Below are 20,927 nucleotides of genomic sequence, written 5' to 3' on the forward strand. Positions count from 1 at the left end.
CCGTCCACATAGTGGCAGACTGCGCCACGCCCTGGCCGCGTCATGACTGCTACCTCCTCCGCAGCCCTGCTCTCACTGCTGTCCTCTACGACCTGAGCCGGCAGATTCCGCAGCTGAAGAAAGATATCCAGGATGGGCTTCTGAAGATGCTGTCCCTGGTCCTTATGCACAAACCCCTCCGGCACCCAGGCATGCCCAAGGGCCTGGCCCACCAGCTGGCTTCCCCTGGCCTCACCACCCTCCCTGAGGCCAGTGATGTGGCCAGCATTACTCTTGCCCTTCGAACCCTTGGCAGCTTTGAATTTGAAGGTAAGACATTACAGTGGCCCTTGCCAAAGTGTTGGGGTACTGTGGCCCTGAGAAAGGGGTGCGAGTATCTAGATTCCTGGGTCTTTAGAGTCGTCACCACAGAGCACTAGATGCGTAGTGGCCCTTCCTTCCCAGGCTTTACCTGTTTAATTCCTGCCCTGTGATTTGTTTCTTGATGTGTTTGGGGCAGATGGTGTTCAGAAAAAGCATGCATTGCTTCAGAAAAATAATACGTCAGAGGTGGAAACCTCAGGATGGCACTCGGCTCCTCCTCACCATTCACCTCCGCTCCTCCTCACCTCCTCATCCTCCTCACCTCCACTCCTCCTCACCATTCACCTCTGCTCCTCCTCACCATTCACCTCTGCTCCTCCTCTCCTCCTCACCTCCACTCCTCCCCCTCCTCCCTCCTCCCTCCACCTCCCCCTCCCCTCCTCTCCCTCCCTCCTCTCCTCACCTCCACTCCTCCTCACCATTCACCTCCACTCCTCCTCACCTCCACTCCCCATTCACCTCCACTCCTCCTCACCATTCACCTCCACTCCTCTCACCATTCACCTCCACTCCTCCTCACCATTCACCTCCACTCCTCTCACCATTCACCTCCACTCCTCCTCACCTTCACTCCTCCCTCACCATTCACCTCCCTCCTCACCATTCACCTCCACTCCTCCCATTCACCTCCACTCCTCCTCACCATTCACCTCCACTCCTCCTCCATCACCTCCACTCCTCCTCACCATTCACCTCCACTCCTCCTCACCATTCACCTCCACTCCTCTCACCATTCACCTCCACTCCTCCTCACCACCTCCACTCCTCCTCACCTCCCTCCCCTCCTCACCATTCACCTCCACTCCTCCTCACCATTCACCTCCACTCCTCCTTCACCATTCACCTCCACTCCCTCACATTCCTCACTCCTCCTCACCATTCACCTCCACTCCTCCTCACCTTCACCTCCACTCCTCCTCACCATTCACCTCCACTCCTCCTCACCTCCACCCTCTCACCTCCACCTCCTCCTTCACCTCCACTCCTCCTCACCATTCACCTCCACTCCTCCTCACCTCCACTCCTCCTCACCATTCACCTCCACTCCTCTCACATTCACCTCCACTCCTCCCATTCACCTCCACTCCTCACCATTCACCTCCACTCCTCTTCACATCACCTCCACTCCTCTTCACATTACCTCCACTCCTCTTCACCATTCACCTCCACTCCTCTTCACCATTCACCTCCATTCCTCCTCACCATTCACCTCTGCTCCTCTTTACCTCCTCACCTCCGCTCCTCCTCATCTCCTCACCTCCACTCCTCCTCACCATTCACCTCCGCTCCTCCTCACCTCCTCCCTGACCTGCAGCCGGGAGGGGATTTATTGCTTTCAGATGTATGGCAGGGGTTTCTGGATATCTCCATTCTTGTGATGCTGTGATGTTTCTGTGTGGTTGAGTTTGGAATTCTGTCCCCAGCAGCAGGGTTCATTCTCTCCCCTTTTCCGCCCAGGCCACTCTCTGACCCAGTTTGTCCGCCACTGTGCGGATCACTTCCTGAACAGTGAGCACAAGGAGATCCGCATGGAAGCTGCCCGCACCTGCTCCCGCCTGCTCACACCCTCCATCCACCTCCTCAGCGGCCACGCCCATGTGGTTAGCCAGACGGCAGTGCAAGTGGTGGCGGACGTGCTCAGCAAGCTGCTTGTGGTTGGGATAACAGACCCTGGTGAGTCCTGTGACCGAGCAGGCCGGGGGTCCTGGAGCTGAAGGTGTTTGCATGGTCTCTAGAGAGCATCCTCAGCATCAGTAATTTCATGTTTAGCCATTTCTCTGCTAAGCATTAGCTTGGCTTCTCCAGCCTGTGGGTGTAAGATAATCAGTTTTTTACTTAATTTCTCTTTATTCCTATGAATAGATTAAAGTGGGGGGTGGGGGAGCGAAGAGTAGATGAAGAAGTGTTTTGGAGTTTGTTCAATAGGGCAGTGGTTCTCAACATGTGGGTCATGACCCCTTTGGGGTTGGATGATCCTTTCACAGGGGTCACCTAAGACCATCGGGAAAACACAGATATTTACATTACAATTCATAACAGCAGCAAAATTGCAATTATGAAGTAGCAACGAAAATAGTTTTATGGTTGGGGATCAGCACACCATGAGGAACTGTATTAAACGGTCGCAGCGTTAGGAAGGTTGAGAACCACTGGGCTAGGGTGATAGCAGGAGGTAGAAACTGGGAAGGGGATGGAGAGATGGGACCCTGAAGAGCTGTTCAAAGACTCGTTTGCTCCTGCAGACCCTGACATCCGCTACTGTGTCTTGGCATCCCTGGATGAGCGCTTTGATGCCCACTTGGCCCAGGCAGAAAACTTACAGGCTCTGTTTGTGGCTCTGAATGACCAGGTCTTTGAGATCCGAGAGCTGGCTATCTGCACTGTGGGCCGACTCAGTAGCATGAACCCAGCCTTTGTCATGCCTTTCCTGCGCAAGATGCTTATCCAGGTAACGGGGTGACAGGCAGCAAGGATATAGGATCTCCACAGTGAGTCAAGAAGGAAGTGTTGAGGACAGGGACCGGGAAGAAAGATGGAGATACTTGACCAAGTCACGTTTAGCACCGAGTGTACGTTTCCCAGCTTTGAGTTCAGTTCAAGTGCGAGCTTCTTGGCAGCATGATGGGAGGCCTTCTTGGTCCCAGACTAACCTCTCGAGCAGCTCATCTGTCTTTGTGGCAGGTCCCCAGTGAACCAGCATCCTGGCTTTCCCTGCATCTGCTGCAGGGTCTCAGGCTTCCTGCTCGTTCCTGTCTTCTCTTCTCCTTTTCTTGCTAATGGTAACCAAGCACAGAGGCTGTCCGCCTTAACCTGTGGGCATGATTCCACATGATCCTGTGGTCCTTGCGCTTGGTCAGGGGTCACTGGCTTTCATTTAGTCGTGTGATGTCTTGGTCCTCTGGAGAGACCCAGGTGGCCTTTCTGCTGCAGTCTGGGTCCTTGATTTTGTCTTCACCTGCCTTGTAAGTTCCTTGGCTCCTGTGAACAATTCCTGTTCCAGTTCCTCCCTCCTTGATATGTCCTCCCGCATCTTTTGAAACAGACGTGTTGCGTAACACGTGAGGAACTTAAACACAGAGTCTCAGTATGTGCAGCTCACTCTAGGAAAGTGTCTTTTATTTGCCATAGTTAAACGTGGCTGCAGATGCGATCATCCGTTGACAAATGGGAAAATTGTACTTTGTTGACACTTCCATTTTCAGCCTCATGACTTCCTGCTTTAACTGCAGGCCTGTGTTGGGGGTGCCTGTTGCTTCAAATCTTAAGACACCTAAGGCTCTGGGAAGGAAGCAGCCATTACTGAGCCTACCAGCTCAGACTGCTAAGTTTCACATGGAAATATCTCCTAATGAGATCCTGGGTTTGTTCATTCATTCAGGACTTAATGCACATCTGCTCTGTCCCACGTAGAGCTGCGTGCTGGTGGTGTGTCGGTGAGCCAGCCAGATACAGTTCTTGTCCTTGGAAAGCTCATACTCGGCCAACAGGCCAGCTCATTTTACTGATGCTGGAGAATGTGAAACGCCATCAGATGAATTGACCATGTGCTGAACTTAACCTATAAAACTTAAAAAAAAAAAATAGATAAAAATTTAAAAAATATTTATCTAGACTAAATAGGGGGATTAAAACCAGGGCCTTGTATGTATTAGGAAAATGCTATCACTGAACTATACCCCTAGCCTTTAAACTCTGAAATAAGGAAAAATAGTTTGGGTGTAGATTATTCCAAATTGAGTTGTGCGTCCTCGTGTATCGGTGAGTGCCTTGGCCTGTCCTGGTCTGCGGTCTAGTCACTGGGTGCTGGGGCATGTCACAGCGGTACAAATGGCTCTGCCTCTAGCTTGGTCTGCACTGCACCTGCCAGTTGTCCTCTGCTCCCTGGGATGCATTCCCTGCAGCCAGCAGCGTCCCACGGGTCCTTTGTATTGCTGACTACTTACTGCTGTCTCCTGTCACTGGAGGAAACAGGCTGTTGAGAGAATACAGAATCAGTTAACAAGTCAGCAACTGAGCAAAATGTCTTCATTCCCTGCAGACCATCTGCTGGACCCTGACTAATTGGGCTTTGTGGTGTTCACCTCAAGCATGCTTACATTCCCTTCCCTCAGCCATACCCAGAAGTCTGGCTGGATTGCCAGTGTCTACTTGATCTTGAGCTCACTGCTGTGCTCGGGTTTTGGGGGTGTGAGAACAAGCCTGGCAGCTCTGTGCAGTGACGCCCCAAGATGGACCTCTAGCGCTTCCTTCATGTAGCTGTGTCTGGGTCAGCTGTGGAGGTCTAGCTCTCCTTTCCCCTCACAGCTCTTCTAGCACTCCTTGGATTCCTTTGATTCCTTTGTCCTTATTTATAGACTCTCTTGGTGATTTTGTGTCTGGACAGGGTTTTCCCCGGAGTCCTCTCTCCAGTCCCTTGTGTGGAAAACTGTACTCACAGCTCTAACGGGTGCTCCTTCCGCAGTACCGCAGGACTTTGTACTGCTGTGACTGGAGAAGGGACAGCCAGGGCTGTTCCGGGACCTCACAGATCCCCGTGCTTGCTGAGTGTGCAGTCGAGACTTGATCCAGTGTGGAAGTCGGGTTCCTTCTCTAGCTCCTGACACATTTCCCTTTACACAGTTCTCTCCGTTTTCCTCTGCCGTAGTGTGTCACCTTTCTTCCCTGCAGATTTTGACAGAACTGGAACACAGTGGCATTGGGAGAATCAAGGAGCAGAGTGCCCGCATGCTGGGGCACCTGGTCTCCAATGCCCCCCGACTCATCCGCCCCTATATGGAGCCTATTCTGAAGGTACAGCCCAGCAGAGGGCCAGACTGGTATCTGTCTTACCTCTGTGTTTAGGAGACGGGGGTGCTTCAGCACTGCTACACTGAACCGGGTCGATCATTCCTTTGGGCCAGGCTCGGGAACAAGGGCTGCACATAGCGCCTTGAGTTAGAGAGTGCCAAGAAGCTCACCAGTTGTGGGAAAGAGTTTTCTTTTGTGCTTAGGCTCATCATCAGCTGGGCTTGGAAAGGAGAAGTAGGTAAAGGGCGGGTGCACTTTCCCCAGATGAAGAAAAGTGAGCTGTAACACATGAACACAGCCTCGGCGCGAAGATGGTATTCATGTGAAGTTTTTCATGTATAACACATACACCACTGGAGGGATGCTAGGCAGGCAGAGTTAAAAGGACATGAGAAACATCTTCAAATAGTGGTGCTTCCTGGAGCATACACTGGGCTTGTGTTTGCTTTAGAGAAAAGCTTGGAAATGCACAGTCCAGAGACTCCTAGGTTCATAAAGCCTAGAAATAACTTATGTGTGACCTAGAGGGTCCTTGGAGGGCTCCTCTTTTGTTTGTTTGTGTTCTGGTGTTAGGGGTTGAACCCAGAGCTTTGTATGTACTTGGGAGCTGTGCTGCCCTCTAGGGGTAAGATAGAGCTCCTGTAGATTCCAGTCCACACATTTTCTCGTACCTTCTTCTATAGGCTTTAATTTTGAAACTGAAAGATCCAGACCCCGATCCAAACCCGGGAGTGATCAATAACGTATTGGCTACCATAGGAGAACTGGCTCAGGTGAGGGGCTGCTGCTTTTCCATGGGGGGAAGTCAGAGTGTTGTTTTCCTCTTTGTTCTCTTTCTGGTTTTGTTTGTTCTTATTTTCGTTTAGAGACAGGGTCTCACTGTGTTGCCCAGGCTGGCCTCAACTTCTAGCGTTATTATAGGTGTGACCTACCATACCCTCCCAAAGAATGTCTTCATGCCATAGTCTCTCATCCTGCCTGCCATTGTCTTTTCATTTTGCAGGTTAGTGGCCTAGAAATGAGAAAGTGGGTTGATGAGCTCTTTATCATCATCATGGACATGCTCCAGGACTCTTCTCTGCTGGCCAAAAGGCAGGTGAGTACCGCTGTTGGCTGAGTGAGCAGGCGGTCCCATGGGACCAGGAACCAGGGACAGGTTCCTCTCTCTGTTCATTGTAGTGTGCCCAGTCATAGAGCTTTGACAGAAGGTAAGTGCTTGACATTTTCTTTGAATGTGGAAGGAGAAAAGAATCTCAGAGAAGCCTGGGCTCTCCTCCTGACCAGTCCCCTGTAGTTGGTATCCAGGCTGAGCATCACCATTTCCTCTATGGAGGAGGAAAATGCCGTCTGCAGTCTGGTTGTCAGAGCCCCAGCTCCTAGATGGAGGAAGCAAGCTTGGACACCACCTGTGGAGGCAGTCAGCTGCCCCTCTCCCTCCCCAGGCACTGGAGGTTGATAGAGGAGTTGTCTAAAGTGAAGAACAGTATTAATTTCTTCTGTAGTTCCTGGTAGTCAGTCATTCAGGATATGAAAGGAGAAAGGTGGGAATATGCTGTACGGTCTTTTGTTGGTTTTTTGAGACAGCATCTCACTCTGTGGTCAAGGCTGGCCTGGAACTCACTGTGTGGATAGAACTGACCTTGAACTGAAGGCAGTTCTCCTACCTCAGCCTCCCTAGTACCGAGAGTACAGACGTGAGCCATGACACCCATCTCTGTTCTTCACCTTTTGATCCTGTGATTGTAGGTTTATGCTTGGTCACCTATTTTTATGTCCTGACTCTAGGATTCCCATTCATGCTTCCAATTGGCTCTGGCATTTCATTTCATTTTTCTCGATACAAAGAGTATACCTGTGCTTTCTTTTCTTGTACTGGTTCAATGAACATGTTGCCTTTTGTCCATTCAGGTGGCCCTGTGGACCCTGGGACAGTTGGTAGCCAGCACTGGCTATGTGGTGGAGCCCTACAGGAAGTATCCACTCTGCTCGAGGTGCTGCTGAATTTCCTGAAGACTGAGCAGAACCAGGGCACGCGGAGAGAGGTAGACAGCATGGGTGCCTGGCCTGCAAAGACTTGACTAGGACAGTGGAGAGAGGAAGTGATAGCAGTGACGTGCCCCACACTGGACTGGGCCTGCACTCTGTCTCTGCTCTGCCTGTGGAGACAGTCGTTAGGGTGTGAGGTGTGGGAGAGATGTGCCGTGAACCCTGTTGTGATCAGATGTTGGGGTAAGTGCTTACCTTCTTTCCCTCCCTACCCAGGCTATCCGAGTGTTAGGGCTCCTCGGGGCTCTGGATCCCTACAAGCACAAAGTGAACATCGGCATGATTGACCAATCCCGGGACGCTTCTGCTGTCAGCCTGTCAGAATCCAAGTCGAGTCAGGATTCCTGTAAGTCGGAATATGAGAGACTTGTCAGGTCTGGACTCAGGAAACCCTTCCTGGCCAGATTAGAAAGTGTTGGGTCAGATAACTGAAATGATAGATACTGAATCTCTTGACAACTTCTGAATGCTACGCCTGTGGTCCCTGAATCCAGCGGGGATGCTCTACCCGATACAGCCAAGTCCTCGTGTCTGTCCACAGTCTTTGTCGAGGGTTAACAGGCTGAGTCTCCATTACCTCTGACACCAGGGAGGGAGGTGGGAATCACCCTGACACCCCTGTTCATCTGTCGCTCTTGGTTAGTCCCTCTTTCTTGTTCCTTTGTATTCTCTGGCACTCGTGGGACGGGAGGGTAGTTCTTTCCTTCTCTGGCTTATTTGAGGGCAATCACTACATAGAAAAACCAGTAGCGCCATGAGTCCTGAAACCAGTAGCGCCCATGAGTCCTGGGCCCTTTTGTTTTTGCTCCCAGTCTGACAAGAGAGACCCATTGCCTTTTGACAGGAAGCCTGAGGGTTTGGGAAAGAAGATGGAGTCTGAGTTTCTAGTCTTAGCCCACTGTCCATGGGGCAAGCCCGTTTATGAAAGTGCAGTTAGCAGTGGTCTCTCCACTGTTGTAGCAGAATGTGGATTTCCCAAAATTAAACCGTTTGTTCCCAAAAGTCTCTGTAGGTGCGGTCATTTTGTTTTTAAGCCCTTCTCCCTCCTGGGTTAAGGTGCACCTTGTTACTACACTTCGGACCTTGGCCATCAGGAGCAGAGGCCAGGCCAGGTGCTGTGTTTCTCAGTGCTGGCCATCCAGTCTCTCCCCTGCCCCACTCTTTCCTCCTCGTTGTGTATCACTATTCCCAGGACAGAGTCCTTGCTGTTCAGAGTTCAGCATATGCCTGCTAACTGTCTGCATTCCCTGTGGGACCAGCCAGCTGTGGAACAGATGTTTGCCTAATCTAATTCCCTTTATTTTCATTCAGAGGAGTAATTATTTTTATTGATGGTTTCAGCGATGAAGTTGTGAACTGTAATGCTGAGAAGCTATGTTAAACCTGCAATTTAAAGAAAACCCATCATGTACTGTTTTAGGCTTTGGTGGTTTGGGTAATAGAAAAGCCAGAATGGGTTTTGCTCCTGACGGGGAGAGCCTATTCATCGGTTCCTAATAGCCCCTGTGTTCCCTATTCACAGCAGTGTCAGAATGCAGCAGAGAGAATGTATGCATGCTAATGTCTCTGACGGGGCTTTGTTTGCTGTTAACCATGCTTAGCCTCACACAGAGTCCTGTCACCAATACTTATGACTCTCTTTGTCACCTTGTCCTAGCTGACTACAGCACCAGCGAGATGCTGGTCAACATGGGAAACCTGCCCCTGGATGAGTTCTACCCAGCTGTGTCCATGGTGGCCTTGATGCGGATCTTCCGAGATCAGTCCCTCTCTCACCACCACACCATGGTGGTTCAGGCCATCACCTTCATCTTCAAGTCCCTGGGGCTCAAATGTGTACAGTTCCTGCCCCAAGTCATGCCCACGTTCCTTAATGTCATCCGGGTCTGCGATGGGGCCATCCGGGAAGTAAGTACATTCACCTGCCCGCCTCTGCTCTGCACCACACCATGTAGTTCTGCCCATGCCTCAACTTCCTGACACCACACTGCTTGTTGCTGAGAACAGTGCCTCTCCTCCCTTAGCTTCCGGCACCTGTGTGTACAGCTGGCTCAACCTGTGTTCTGCTCCATCCCCACAGGATAGCTAGAAGATGAACAGCGTAGTGGGAAGGAACAGCATTGTTCTCAGTAATGTAGTTCAATTGTGGATTGGACTGCAGTCTAGATTTCTGCCTGCTTCTTCCTGACTAGATTTAAATCACACTGGGTTTTTATTGTTTGTTTGTTTTTAGGATTTATTTTTATTCATTTTAATTATGTGTACATGTGTTTGTCTGTGAGGGGGTATGTACATGTGCCCAGAGAGGCCAGAGACATTGGATCCCCCGGACTGGAGTTACCGGCTTGTGAGTCTCGTGGGGTTGCTGGGAATCAAGCCTGGCTTCTCCGGCAAAGGTGTGCTCTTAACCACTGCGCGGGCACTTCCTCCAGTCCCAACACTGCTCCCATTGGACTCGGGGCCTCTGACCTGCTGGACAGGGGCTCTGTCTCGGGCTGTATTCCTTACCCTTTGCAACTTTTTATTCTGAGATAGGATCTCAGCAAATTCTCGAGACTGACTTTGAGCTCTGAGCCCCAGTAGCCTTAAATTCGGAATCCTCTTTCTTCAGCCTCCCTAGTAGCTGAGATTACTATACTACTAGGCTCTGTGAAGGCAAGGCAGAATCACACATTTTTCGTGACAGTTCTGAATAGCTGAAGTTGTATAATTCTTGGGTCTAATGGTATCAGTTTGTTCCATGACTTGGAGCATGTGATCAGAGTGGCAGATCTCTTGCTGTAAGATTTCCCTCCTTGCTTTGTATTATAAGTAATCTGTGAGGTCACACTCTTTTTTTTTTTTTTTTTTTTTTTGGTTTTTTTTTTGAGACAGGGTTTCTCTGTGTAGCTTTGCGCCTTTCCTGGAACTCACTTGGTAACCCAGGCTGGCCTCGAACTCACAGAGATCCGCCTGCCTCTGCCTCCTGAGTGCTGGGATTAAAGGCGTGCGCCACCACCGCCCGGCGTGAGGTCACACTCTTTGGGCTGTGACCGTGCTGTTCCTCAGCTACCTTTCACCCAGTGGCTTTAACATTCCTTGGTAATCCTTGAGTCAGGTGCTGAGCTGGTGGTCATGACTTTGTAGAGTTCTGAGGTTCCTCTGCTTTTACTGGCGAGCCTTATTCTGAAGTTGTCCCTTTCCTCTCTCCTTTCTTGGCTCTTTATTTCCTCTCAACTATAGGATGCGAAGAGTGGTTCCATGACGTCTGTACTCAGGCATGCTGTGTGTACTAGCAGCACACCTCACTCTGGGGATGCCAGGCAGCCTCCAGTTCTTGCTAGTCCTAGAATGCCCTGAGGGTGTGCAGGTGCTGTGGTTCATTATCCTTCCTCTGTGACCATTACCAATTCGACATACAGTGAAAGGTGTGCTGTAACTTTTATAGACTGCTTCCTGACTTTGTGTCTGAAGTATAAAAAGGATATATATATATCCTTTTGGGGACAGGATCTCTGTGTTGCCCAGGCTAGTCTCCCACTCCTGGGCTCGCGGGATCGTACCCACCCAAGTAGCTGTGGACTTGAGTTGTGAGCCACCATGCCTGGCGTGCAGCTCACTTTTGCGCATTGTTCCTGTAATTGTCAACCTCATTAAATTCTTATTAACTCTGTTGGCTACAAATGCTCCCAGATTTCATTCTAGATAATTACATATTCTGAAAAAGAAGGGAGTTTGGATAGTGTTCATTTTAAACTATAAATCATTTATTACTTTTTTTGCTGCATTGCTGGGTCGCCACTGCAGTGCTGTTTCAGAGGAAGGAGAGTGCAGATCTTTAATCTTGTTTCTGATTTTCATGCTGACTTTAACTGCTATTATGTTTTTATTACTTGTTATACCTGTAGTATATACTGTAGGGTTTGGGCTGATGCTTTTTCAAGTTTTTAATATTTCTTATAATCTTAAATTATTGGAAGTTATTTTTCTTTTTAATCTTGAATGATATTGAATTTACCAAATGCCTTTTCTTTGTTTTAATATTCATGTTTTATTCCCCTTCAATGTCTTGGTGTGTTGCATTATGTTGAAGTAAGTTCTGATGCTGGAACACATCCACATATCCTTTTGTTAAAACCACTCTAGTTGTTATAAATTTTTAACCTATTGATACTGCATGCGATATTAAATTACGAATTTTTGCATGAAATAGAATTGATCTGTAGTTTTTGGAAACTGCAGGCTCAAGATTGATTTAGCTTTCTTCTCGTCAGTTCTTACGACTATTTTGGTTAGCTTTTTCTGGGAAACACTAGCTTTATCTAAGTGATGACACTGTCATGAAGATGCTTGCACTGTTTGCTTATATTTACATTTGTTTTTGTTTTTCAAGACAGGGTTTCTCTGTGTAACAACTCTGGCTGTCTTGGAACTAGCTCTGTAGACCAGGCTAGCCTCAAACTCAAGAGACCAGCCTGCCACTGCCGCCCAGCTCTCTCTTTTTTGAATACAAGGCATCTTGTAGCACAGACCTGCCTTGAGCTTGCTGCATAACCAGAAAGCCCTGATTTTCCTGTCCCCTTATGTCTACCTCCTGAGTGGTGGGATTACAGATGTGTGCCACCAGTCCCAGTTTATGCTGTGCTGGGGATGGAACCCAGGGCTCTGTACGTACTAGACAGGCATTCTACCAACTGAGCTATGTTGTAACTCGTGTGTGGGTTCACGGGGGTCCGTGGAAAGAAGACACAGAGGCACTCTAAGGATGATTTTTAGTTTTCTCCAACTGCAGGGGGATCAGCCGCTGGTGACTGACTCACTGTCCTTAGCAAAGGGCCTTTTTATTGTTACCCAATTCACACCTTTAGCAAGTCAGTTCCATATACCAACACCACTTATCTAAGCTGCCCAAAGAGACAATGCCAAATGCAGATTCTCAGTTAGGAGACATTTTGGTTTGCTGAGTTTGCCCCCAACCTAGTTCTGCATAGGCTTTGCACCTTTAGGAAACTCTCAGACAAGATTTACATGTTTCAGAGGGAAGGTATGAGACAAAAGGTAGCAGTCACAAAGGGCAGATTAAAGCCAGGTGCTAACACTCCAGAAGGAAACCAGCTGCAGCTCTGCAGAAACTCTCCCTACAAAGCTGCATTGGCAGGCCTGTGCCTAGCTTACTTCACTCAACATAATGCCCCCGGGGGTCATTCATGCTGTAATATATATTAGTAGTTTGCTACCTCCTTGCTGAATAACAATGAATTCTCGTTAATGTTCAAAAATAAGTCCTTTCTATGTTCTGACATGATGGTTTCTTCTTTCACCCTTGAGTTGTTCAGAAGTAGGTATTTTATTTGCACACTTAGAAGGTTTTTAATTTCTCTTTTTGGTATCGATTTCTAAGTTAATTGCATTGGGTTTGTCATTCTTTTGTGTTTGCTGAAATTGCCTGAATGGTTTCATTGCTTCATTGATTTTCACAGATTTCCTGTATGCTTGTGCTTGCTACTGTTACCACTAGCTTTTACATACATCATTAGACTGTGTTCAGATTGTGTGTGTGTGTGTGTGTGTGTGTGTGTGTGTGTGTGTGTGTGTACATGTTCATATGTATGTTAGTGTTATGCCCAGATTGCGGTGACCCCCAAAAGACCACCATGGAGACCGGATCCCATATGTGAAAGAAGCAAAGAACCTTATTTTCAAACTCAGAGCTTGGACTCTGTCTGATACAGCCCTGAGAGCACAGAGCCCAGGCCAGAGCCTAGGCAGGGTAGGATTTTTATTGAAGCAGAGGTTGGGTTGAGGGAATTTCCAGGGTTCAGGACCCTGATTGGCTGACATTTGTCTAGGATTATAGAGAATGTTGGGAATGTCAGGCATTTCCTCTTAGATGCAGGCCCCACTGGATGGGGTCAGCTTATGGCTTTTCCTTGGTTCAGAGGTTGCCTGCCAGAACCTGTGTCTGGGCCTCTAAGCCTGTCATGGCAGCTGTATGGTCAAGTTGTTTTGGGGACCACCCCACACACACATTGGCATGTTTGTGGGCACACATGTATGAGGTGCATGTTCATGTGTGGGCACTCGTGTGAGCCAGAGGTTGCTATCAGGTATCTTTCCCTCTCTATTTTGTATGTTGAGGCAGGATCTCTAACTTAAGTGCAGAGCTCGCTGATGTAGCAAGTGTAACTCCCAGCTCTGCTGTGGGATCTCCTCTGCCTCCCAAGCACTAGATTGCGGTTGGCCTGCCACACTTGCTGCATGTTCATGGATGCTGGTGTTTTTTTGTTTTTAAAGATTTATTTATTTATTATGTATACAATGTTCTGTCTGCACATATTCCCACAGGCACCAGATCTCATTACAGATGGTTGTGAACCACCATGTGGTTGCTGGGAATTGAACTCAGGACCTTTGGAAGAGCAAGCAGTGCTCTTAACCTCTGAGCCATCTCTCCAGCCCAGGATGCTGGTGTTCTAAAATCAGGTCCTTGTGCGAGCAGTTTAGCCCACTGAGCCATCTCCCCAGTCCTGTGTTCTTGTGAAGTTTTTGTTTGCTAAATCTATCAAATGGGGACAGAGCAGAGGTCAAATTTCCTTGCTTAGTGTGTGTTGTTGGTGTTGCATTACTTCCCTGGGGTGTCTCTTTCTGTTTATCTGAGAGAGGGACAGCAGACCAATGCAAGAGCTCCTCCAAGTCCAGCAGGTAAAGCAGTGGAGAGGCAATGGGTGACTTAGGCAGCTGTGCCACCAAAGACCCCAATGTAGTCTCTCTGTCTCAGGTTCTCTGAGCTTCTTGATTCTTGTGAGCATCTTGTGAGTTCCAGGAGTTTCCCTCCAGGAGGGAGAGTTTCAATCTGGAGGAAACCATGTGCAACAATTCATTTTTCATACTTTCATCAGTTTTCATATTTATTTATTTTTACAATTGTCTTTATTTGTAGTTGGGTATATAGGCGTGTATATGTGGGTATGCCCACTTGAGTGAGTGCAGGTACCCAAGGAAACCAGAAAAGGGCGTTGGATTCCCTGGAGCTGGAGTTACAGGTAGCTGTGAAACAAATGATGTGGTTGCTAGGAACTGAACATGGGTCCTCTGTGAAAGCAATATCTGTTCTCAACCATTGAGCCATCTCTGCAGCCCATCGTAAATATTTTTAAGATTATGGAGTTGTTTGTTTGTTTGTTTGGTTTCTGTATGTTTGTTTGTTTGTTCGTTTATTTGTTTGTTTTTCCGAGACAGGGTTTCTCTGTGTAACAGTCCTGGCTGTCCTGGAACTAGCTTTGTAGACCAGGTTGACCTCGAACACATACAGATCCACCTGCCTTGCCTCCCAAATGCTGGGATTAAAGGTCTGCGCCACCACTGCCCAGCTAAGATTATGTTTTTAAGTACATGCAAATATATCTTCCTAGTAAATTGAATTTTTCATCATTATGCAGTGACCCTAAAGGGTCTTGAAGACTACCCTAAAGTTTATTCTGCCTAGTAATGTAGCTGTCCTGCTGTGATGAGTGTGTCTTTTTCTGTTCTTTTACTTTCAACTGTCTTCTGATTTTGGTTTTTGCCTAGTCCCTTGTAGGTATAATACTAGGTTAACTTCCTAGTCAGACTTTAAAATCCGGGGTGTTTTTTGTTGTTATTGTTTTGTTTTGGTAGGATACGTCTTTGTATGTAAGCCCAGAGGGACTCCCAGCTCTCCATCATCCTGCTCCAGGTTTCCAAAGGACTGGGATTACAGGAAAATCTGCCCTTGAGTCTGCATCTGGTCCAGCTCCTGTCATTATGGTTCTGTTGGTTTTTGGGGTTACTTCTGCCCTTAGTACTTTCCTGTGCTATAGAGGCTGCTTGCTTGATTTGTCTTTATTGATCCGACTTTTGTTTTTATATTATCTTTTCCATTTTACTATCAGTTATCGTTCGCTTGTTTGTTTTTTAAGACAGGGACAGGGTTTCTCTCTGGTTGTCCTGGATCTTGCTCTGTATGTAGCCCAGGCTGGCCTCGAACTCACAGAGATCTGCCAGGCTCTGCCTCCCGAGTGCTGGGATTAGAGACGTGGGCCACCATCCTTGCTTGTGTTTCACGTTCCTACTTTGATTTCTGTAAGCATCTTCAGCAGACTTACACTGTCAGTGTGATGAGGCTCTTTTCTCTAAATCCTTGTTTGACCCAATTCATTGTTCTTTGTCTCTCTGGTCCCTTGTGATGGCCCCTTCTGGGTGTTTTGTGGCCGTACATCCTCATTTAGACACTCCCTGAAGCAGTACTGGAACATCTGCTCTGAAGGAGCGGAGAGGAACAGTTGTGCTTTGGTTCCCAGGCCACCCAGGTAGTTAGCCCATCTGGGAGTAGGCCTGAGATGCTCAGCTCCTCCAGGAGAGTTTTCCACCTAGAACTCATGTTAAGACCGACAGTTTCTTTGTCCACTTTTGCCAGTAGAAGGAGCTTTTCTTTTGTTTCATTGGAACTCACTGTTTCTCTTTAGATGTATCCCATTAAAGTTCTGGGTTTATGCAAAACGATTGGATTCTGATGATTTGGTTTTTTTAATGCATTAATTTCCAGTTTTCATAGTGGGAGGATTCAGAGATTTATTCTACCGTGTGTTTCAGGAACAAAGTCACACACACACACACACACACACACACACACACACACACACGCCTGTATTTGCATGGGTAGAGGAGGTGTGCATGTCCCACAGCACACATGGAGAGCAGAGGACAACTTGCAGGGGGGATTGCTTCTCTCCTTCCTCCCTGTGAATCCCAGGGATTGAAGTCAAGTCCTCAGGTGTGGCAGCAAATGCCTTTGCCCTCGGAGCCATCTCACTGACCAAAACCTTTATATTCTTTCCTATTACTGTTCAAGGGTTTTGTTAGTTTTTATTTTTAATTGTCTGTGTGTGTGTCTGTGTGGGAATGTACACATGAGAGCAGGTGCCTTCAGAGTTCAGAAGAGGATGTTGGATGCCCTGGAACTGGAGTTGCAGGCAGCCACGAGCTGCCCCATGTTGGTGCTGAGAACCCAACTTGGGTCCTCTTTTTGTGCAGTCCCCGCTCTTAACCACTCGCAAGCCAGCCGCAGCCCAGGGTTCAGGGTTTTAACAAAGAGAAAGCCCGTGAAGGTGCTGCAGGAATCTTTCTGGAATAAGCGCTGTGACACCAGTGAGCCAGGAAGAGAGGAGATGTCACCAGTGGACCGAAGCCAGGACAGCTCCTGACAGGCTGCTTCCATGTCAGGTCCACTTTGTACTCAAAGACTCCAGAATAGGGCGGGCAAGCAAACAAGATTCTACAGAGCTGACTTGGCAGTCAGCAGGTTGTTACGGGCAACCACCAGTTGTCTCAGCTGTTTCTCCAGGTCCTTCTGTCCCAGGTAGCAAGTGGACTCCTACTCGGCAAGTAGGCAGTGCTTTAAGTAAACCACCAAGTAAACCAGTAACTAATCATTGTCTTTTCTCCTTTATTCTACTTCAAAAGAATCTACGGGAGAAGAAAAGGGGGTGGGCCCCGAGTCTTTGCTTGGGTGTGAGGCGCTTGCACCCCTGCTTTAGCATTAGCTGTCAAGCTTGCCTCCCTGGGCATGACCCGGACCAAGAGGCTCATTCCCTCTTTCTCTCTAGTGTTTTCCTGACCCCCTACTTCCTCAGTACCCTCAGTGCTTTGCCTCTGGCTTAGGTTTTCCATCTTCTTTCAGGTTCTTATAACAAATTTAGCTGATGTGCCATTTTATCTAGAGTTTCCTGTCCCTTGATCTTTTTCATGAAAGTGCCAGCAATAATTCCGTGAGGGACATGCTGAGATAGGCTGAGCCATGTGGTGCTGAGGTTTGAACACTTTAGCAGCCATGGGGTCCCTATTAGGAACTAACACAAGGCTGTCTGTGGACCTGATTCTGTGTGTCTTGTCCTCACTTCTGCAGGCAATGACCTCCAAGAGTGCATAACTTAATATTTTATTTGTTGTGATAGGATGTTGCTAAAAAGTGCAGAGCACCCTTGAGCTCACTATGTAGCCCAGGCTGGCCTGGAACTGGTGATCTACTTCCCTCAGCCTCCTGAGTACTATGAGCACAGGCAGGCTCTTGTCACTGTTCAAAGCAATAAATACTATTTTACTCATCCCCAACTGACCCAAGCTTCCAAATGAAGAAAGGAATAAAATGCATGTTTCTTTCCGGCCTTGTTACTGGAGAGGAACAGACTGAGAGAGCTGTAAAGTCCTGCAAGTCACAGGAGCTTCCTTACCTGAGCCTTTCCTGGTCCCTGGTTCACTTAGTGGTGGCAGCTCTTCTGACAGCTTTAGGATGCCACCTGCTGGGGTTGGTGGCTCACACCTGTGATCCATCCCAGGATGTCAGTCTAAGGCAAAGGCCAGCCTGGGCTACAGAGTAAACCCTGTCTCAAAACTCAAAAAATAACAGCAACCAAAAATAATAATTAAAAATGATACTACCCTAAATAGAATCTCCTCACTCCTATCCAGTCCCTCTCCAAGTTTGCTCCTCATTTTGGTTCACAATTTCTTTGAGATATCTTAAGACCTAATTGAGAGCTGGATGTAGTAATGGCATGTCCAAAATTCAGCACTTGAGAAGTGGAGGCAGGAGGATCAGAAGGTCAGGGACACCTGGTAGTAGTGGTACATTTCTTTAATCCCAGCCCTTGGGAGGCAGAGGCAGGTGGATCTCTGTGAATTTGAGGCCAGCCTGGTCTACAGAGTTGAATTCCAGGACAGCAGGCTGTTAACATAGAGAAATCCTGTCTTGAAAAAACAAACAAACAAGAGATGATCAGGGAAACTTTAGTTATAGCAAGATCAAGGCCAATCTGGGCTACATGAGACACTGTCTCAAAAAAAAGTAATTGATTTATTACTAATAAATTGATTATAATATTCACAATGAGGAGTTTATGTTTATATTTATTGAGACAAGGTCTCACTGTATAGCTTTGGCTGGACTATAACTCACTACGTAGATCAGTCTAGCCTTGAACTCTAAAAAACCCACTTAGCTCCAAGTCTCATGAGTGCTGGGATTAAAGGTGTATACCACCACACTCATACTTTGGAAAGTAAGTTGCAGCAAATTAGGACCCAGTTACATTTGTAGTTGGCTAATAATTTCATGCCACGTTTGTTGTTGTTTGTGTTTGTGTTTGTTTGGGGACAGGGTCTCCTTTGTTGTACTGGCTGTCCTGGAGTTTGCTATGTCAACCAGGCTGGCCTCCAACTCACAGAGATCCTCCTACCTCTGCCTCACAAATGCTAGGATTAAAGATGTGCGCCACCATTACTGGTCTTATACATATTTTTTTTTTTAAGTCGTTAGTGACTCACAAAGCTATGCTCCTGACGGTCACGCCACACAGAACAGCATTCAGCCCCACTCTGGTGCTTCCCATGTATGGCCTGGGGTGGCACTTGGGATAGTCCATGACTAAAGCACTGCTGTCTGCAGTTTCCCACCACAGAGGCAAGCACAGGAGGTGACAAGACCCTGTAAGCCACCAGTCTGGCTATGAGCTCCTACCATCCAGTGACTGGCTGTCCTAGTGTGTAAGATCCTTCACCGCTGCAGGGTTTAAGTCTCCTGAAGCATACTTCAGTAGATGGGGTGCTGCGCACAACCCCAGAGTTGTCTTTGCTCATCGCTGGGTAAGCCTGTGAGTTCTGCATCCTTCAGGTGCCAACCTGTTATCTCTTTTCTCTTTCAGTTTCTTTTCCAGCAGCTGGGGATGCTGGTGTCCTTTGTGAAGAGTCACATCCGCCCTTACATGGACGAGATAGTCACCCTCATGAGAGTGAGTAGAAGTTACTGCTCTCTGTTCATCTGCATTTGGGTCAAGGGTTTCTCAGAAATTAGTTTAGGTTACGTGGATGTTGCCTTCACAGATCACTGTAGAGCTGTTACGCTGACTGCAGAGAATAGGACTCTACAGTGAGTGTATTAGTCATTGGGGGTTGATGGTGCAGGCTCCCCGCTCCCAAGTACAAGAATGTAAGTCTGAAGTCTGAAGAGAAATCCTGAAATAATTATTCTGCCGAAGACATTCTTGAGTTATTTGCCCACACACAGCAAAGCAGTTTCACTTCAGTATTGTAGCAGCGCTTTCTTATTCCCACAGAAGCCCCTCTTCTTACTTCCCATAAACCCACAGCTGGGGGGTGGGGAAGGGGGGGTTGGGGGTTGGGAATTGTTTTTTTCCTAGGCCTCTGAAGTACCTGTCAGGTGCTGGGTAACTAGGTGAAACTTTGCCCTGCAACCTCCAAAGACATAAATGTCATCTGACTTCAGTGGCACCCAAGGAGGGGCTGGGGCCTAGCATTTCATAGAATGCATTAAGCAAGTGCTAGAAGATACCCGATAACGGAAACTGTTTTCTACTGCCCTATGCAATTTCAGTGATTGTGTGGGGAAGGTTGCTTTGTAGTTAGCTTGGCGGAAGCAGCAGGGCCAATATCAAAATGGCTCACTTCCCCAGAGGACCTTCCCAGCGCCTGGGTTCAGAACTGAACAGCCCCTACATGTATAAATCATTAAAAGCTGCTGTGTTCCCATTTTCTACCATGGAGGACTCAGTGCAGGAAGAGTTAGGCTTAACTGCCCAGTGGATGGCCTTGGGGAAGGAAGGCAGGAAGGAATCAGTGTGCTCAGGGTAGGAAGCTGAAGGCCTCTGAATCACCCCCACCTCCCTCAAGGAAGTATGACCAATGCACAGGGATTGGAGGAGGGCCTCGCCCGTGGAATGCAGCTTTAGTTCCGTCCCAGCGGAGAAGACGGAGCAGGTGTTCTTCCTTTGGCTGTTGATCCTGGACATTTTAATGAGCTCCCTCGAGTCCAGGAAGAGAACAGTCTGTAAGCAATGATCTAGCCCACATCCCCAGGCAGACTGCTGGCATCTGAGTAAAGAAACCTCTGTGAAGAGCCCATGGTGATAGGTTGAGAAACTCGGCGTTCTCTGAAGACAGCAAGAGCGGTCCAAGTGAATGAACATAAGACAGACCAGGACCTACAGACTGCAGGGCCACTGCTGGGAGTGAGCAGGTTTTCCAGAGGGGGGTGTTGTCCAGAAGACAGGAAGTTTAGACGGACCAGGACCTACAGACTGCAGGGTCACTGCTGGGAGTGAGCAGGTTTTCCAGAGGTGGGGGGTGTCCAGCAGACAGGAAGTTTAGACAGACCAGGACCTACAGACTGCAGGGTCACTGCTGGGAGTGAGCAGGTTTTCCAGAGGTGGGGGGTGTCCAGCAGACAGGAAGTTTAGGCAGCATTTTCTAGTGTGGTTTCCCCTTGTTCTTCCCGACTGCCCGTGTGCATTGTTCAGGCCCTGGGAGCGCTGGTGCGTGTGCCGCCATCAGCAGCAGAGTGTCTGGCACCCTCAGTCTCCTCCTCCAGAGGCTCTAAAGAAAGCTGTAGGTCCATCTTTGAAGTGACTTGAGATAACAGTTTTCATGGAGTTGGAGACTTGGGCCAGTTTGCTTTGCAGTTACTTCCAAGGCAGAATCTGGAGCCATTGGCCAGGTTTTTATATCAGTAACTTCTATGGATTGTTCCTGCATGGATGTGGAATTACATACTTTGTTGCAGTATCCGGTGGACAGGGTATAGGGAATAGGTGTCAGATCCTGCCCAGCCAAGTGTGAATCCTGAAAGGGCAGAACTCCTGGTAACACTGGAGTTCTCCTCTGGTAGAGGATCAGAGCTCTTGGAGTGACTCGGATGTAATCGTGTTTGTTTGTAAACAGTC

The 20,927-nt window shown here is 48.2% G+C and overlaps 1 protein-coding gene across 1 annotated transcript in view; it reads left to right on the top strand.

The window, feature by feature from the left end:
* The window catches only part of Mtor (mechanistic target of rapamycin kinase), a 116,881-nt gene that overhangs the window by 18,678 nt on the left and 77,276 nt on the right, over positions 1-20,927 (top strand). Inside the window, 11 exon segments of the mRNA XM_028893638.2 lie at positions 65-309; positions 1,822-2,037; positions 2,607-2,812; positions 5,032-5,154; positions 5,835-5,924; positions 6,155-6,247; positions 7,060-7,129; positions 7,132-7,193; positions 7,414-7,543; positions 8,855-9,105; positions 18,894-18,980. Of these exon segments, the coding sequence (XP_028749471.1) occupies positions 65-309; positions 1,822-2,037; positions 2,607-2,812; positions 5,032-5,154; positions 5,835-5,924; positions 6,155-6,247; positions 7,060-7,129; positions 7,132-7,193; positions 7,414-7,543; positions 8,855-9,105; positions 18,894-18,980 (1,573 nt within the window).

The sequence above is a fragment of the Peromyscus leucopus genome, chromosome 2, assembly GCF_004664715.2.
Source record: "Peromyscus leucopus breed LL Stock chromosome 2, UCI_PerLeu_2.1, whole genome shotgun sequence".
Taxonomy (NCBI): domain Eukaryota; kingdom Metazoa; phylum Chordata; class Mammalia; order Rodentia; family Cricetidae; genus Peromyscus; species Peromyscus leucopus.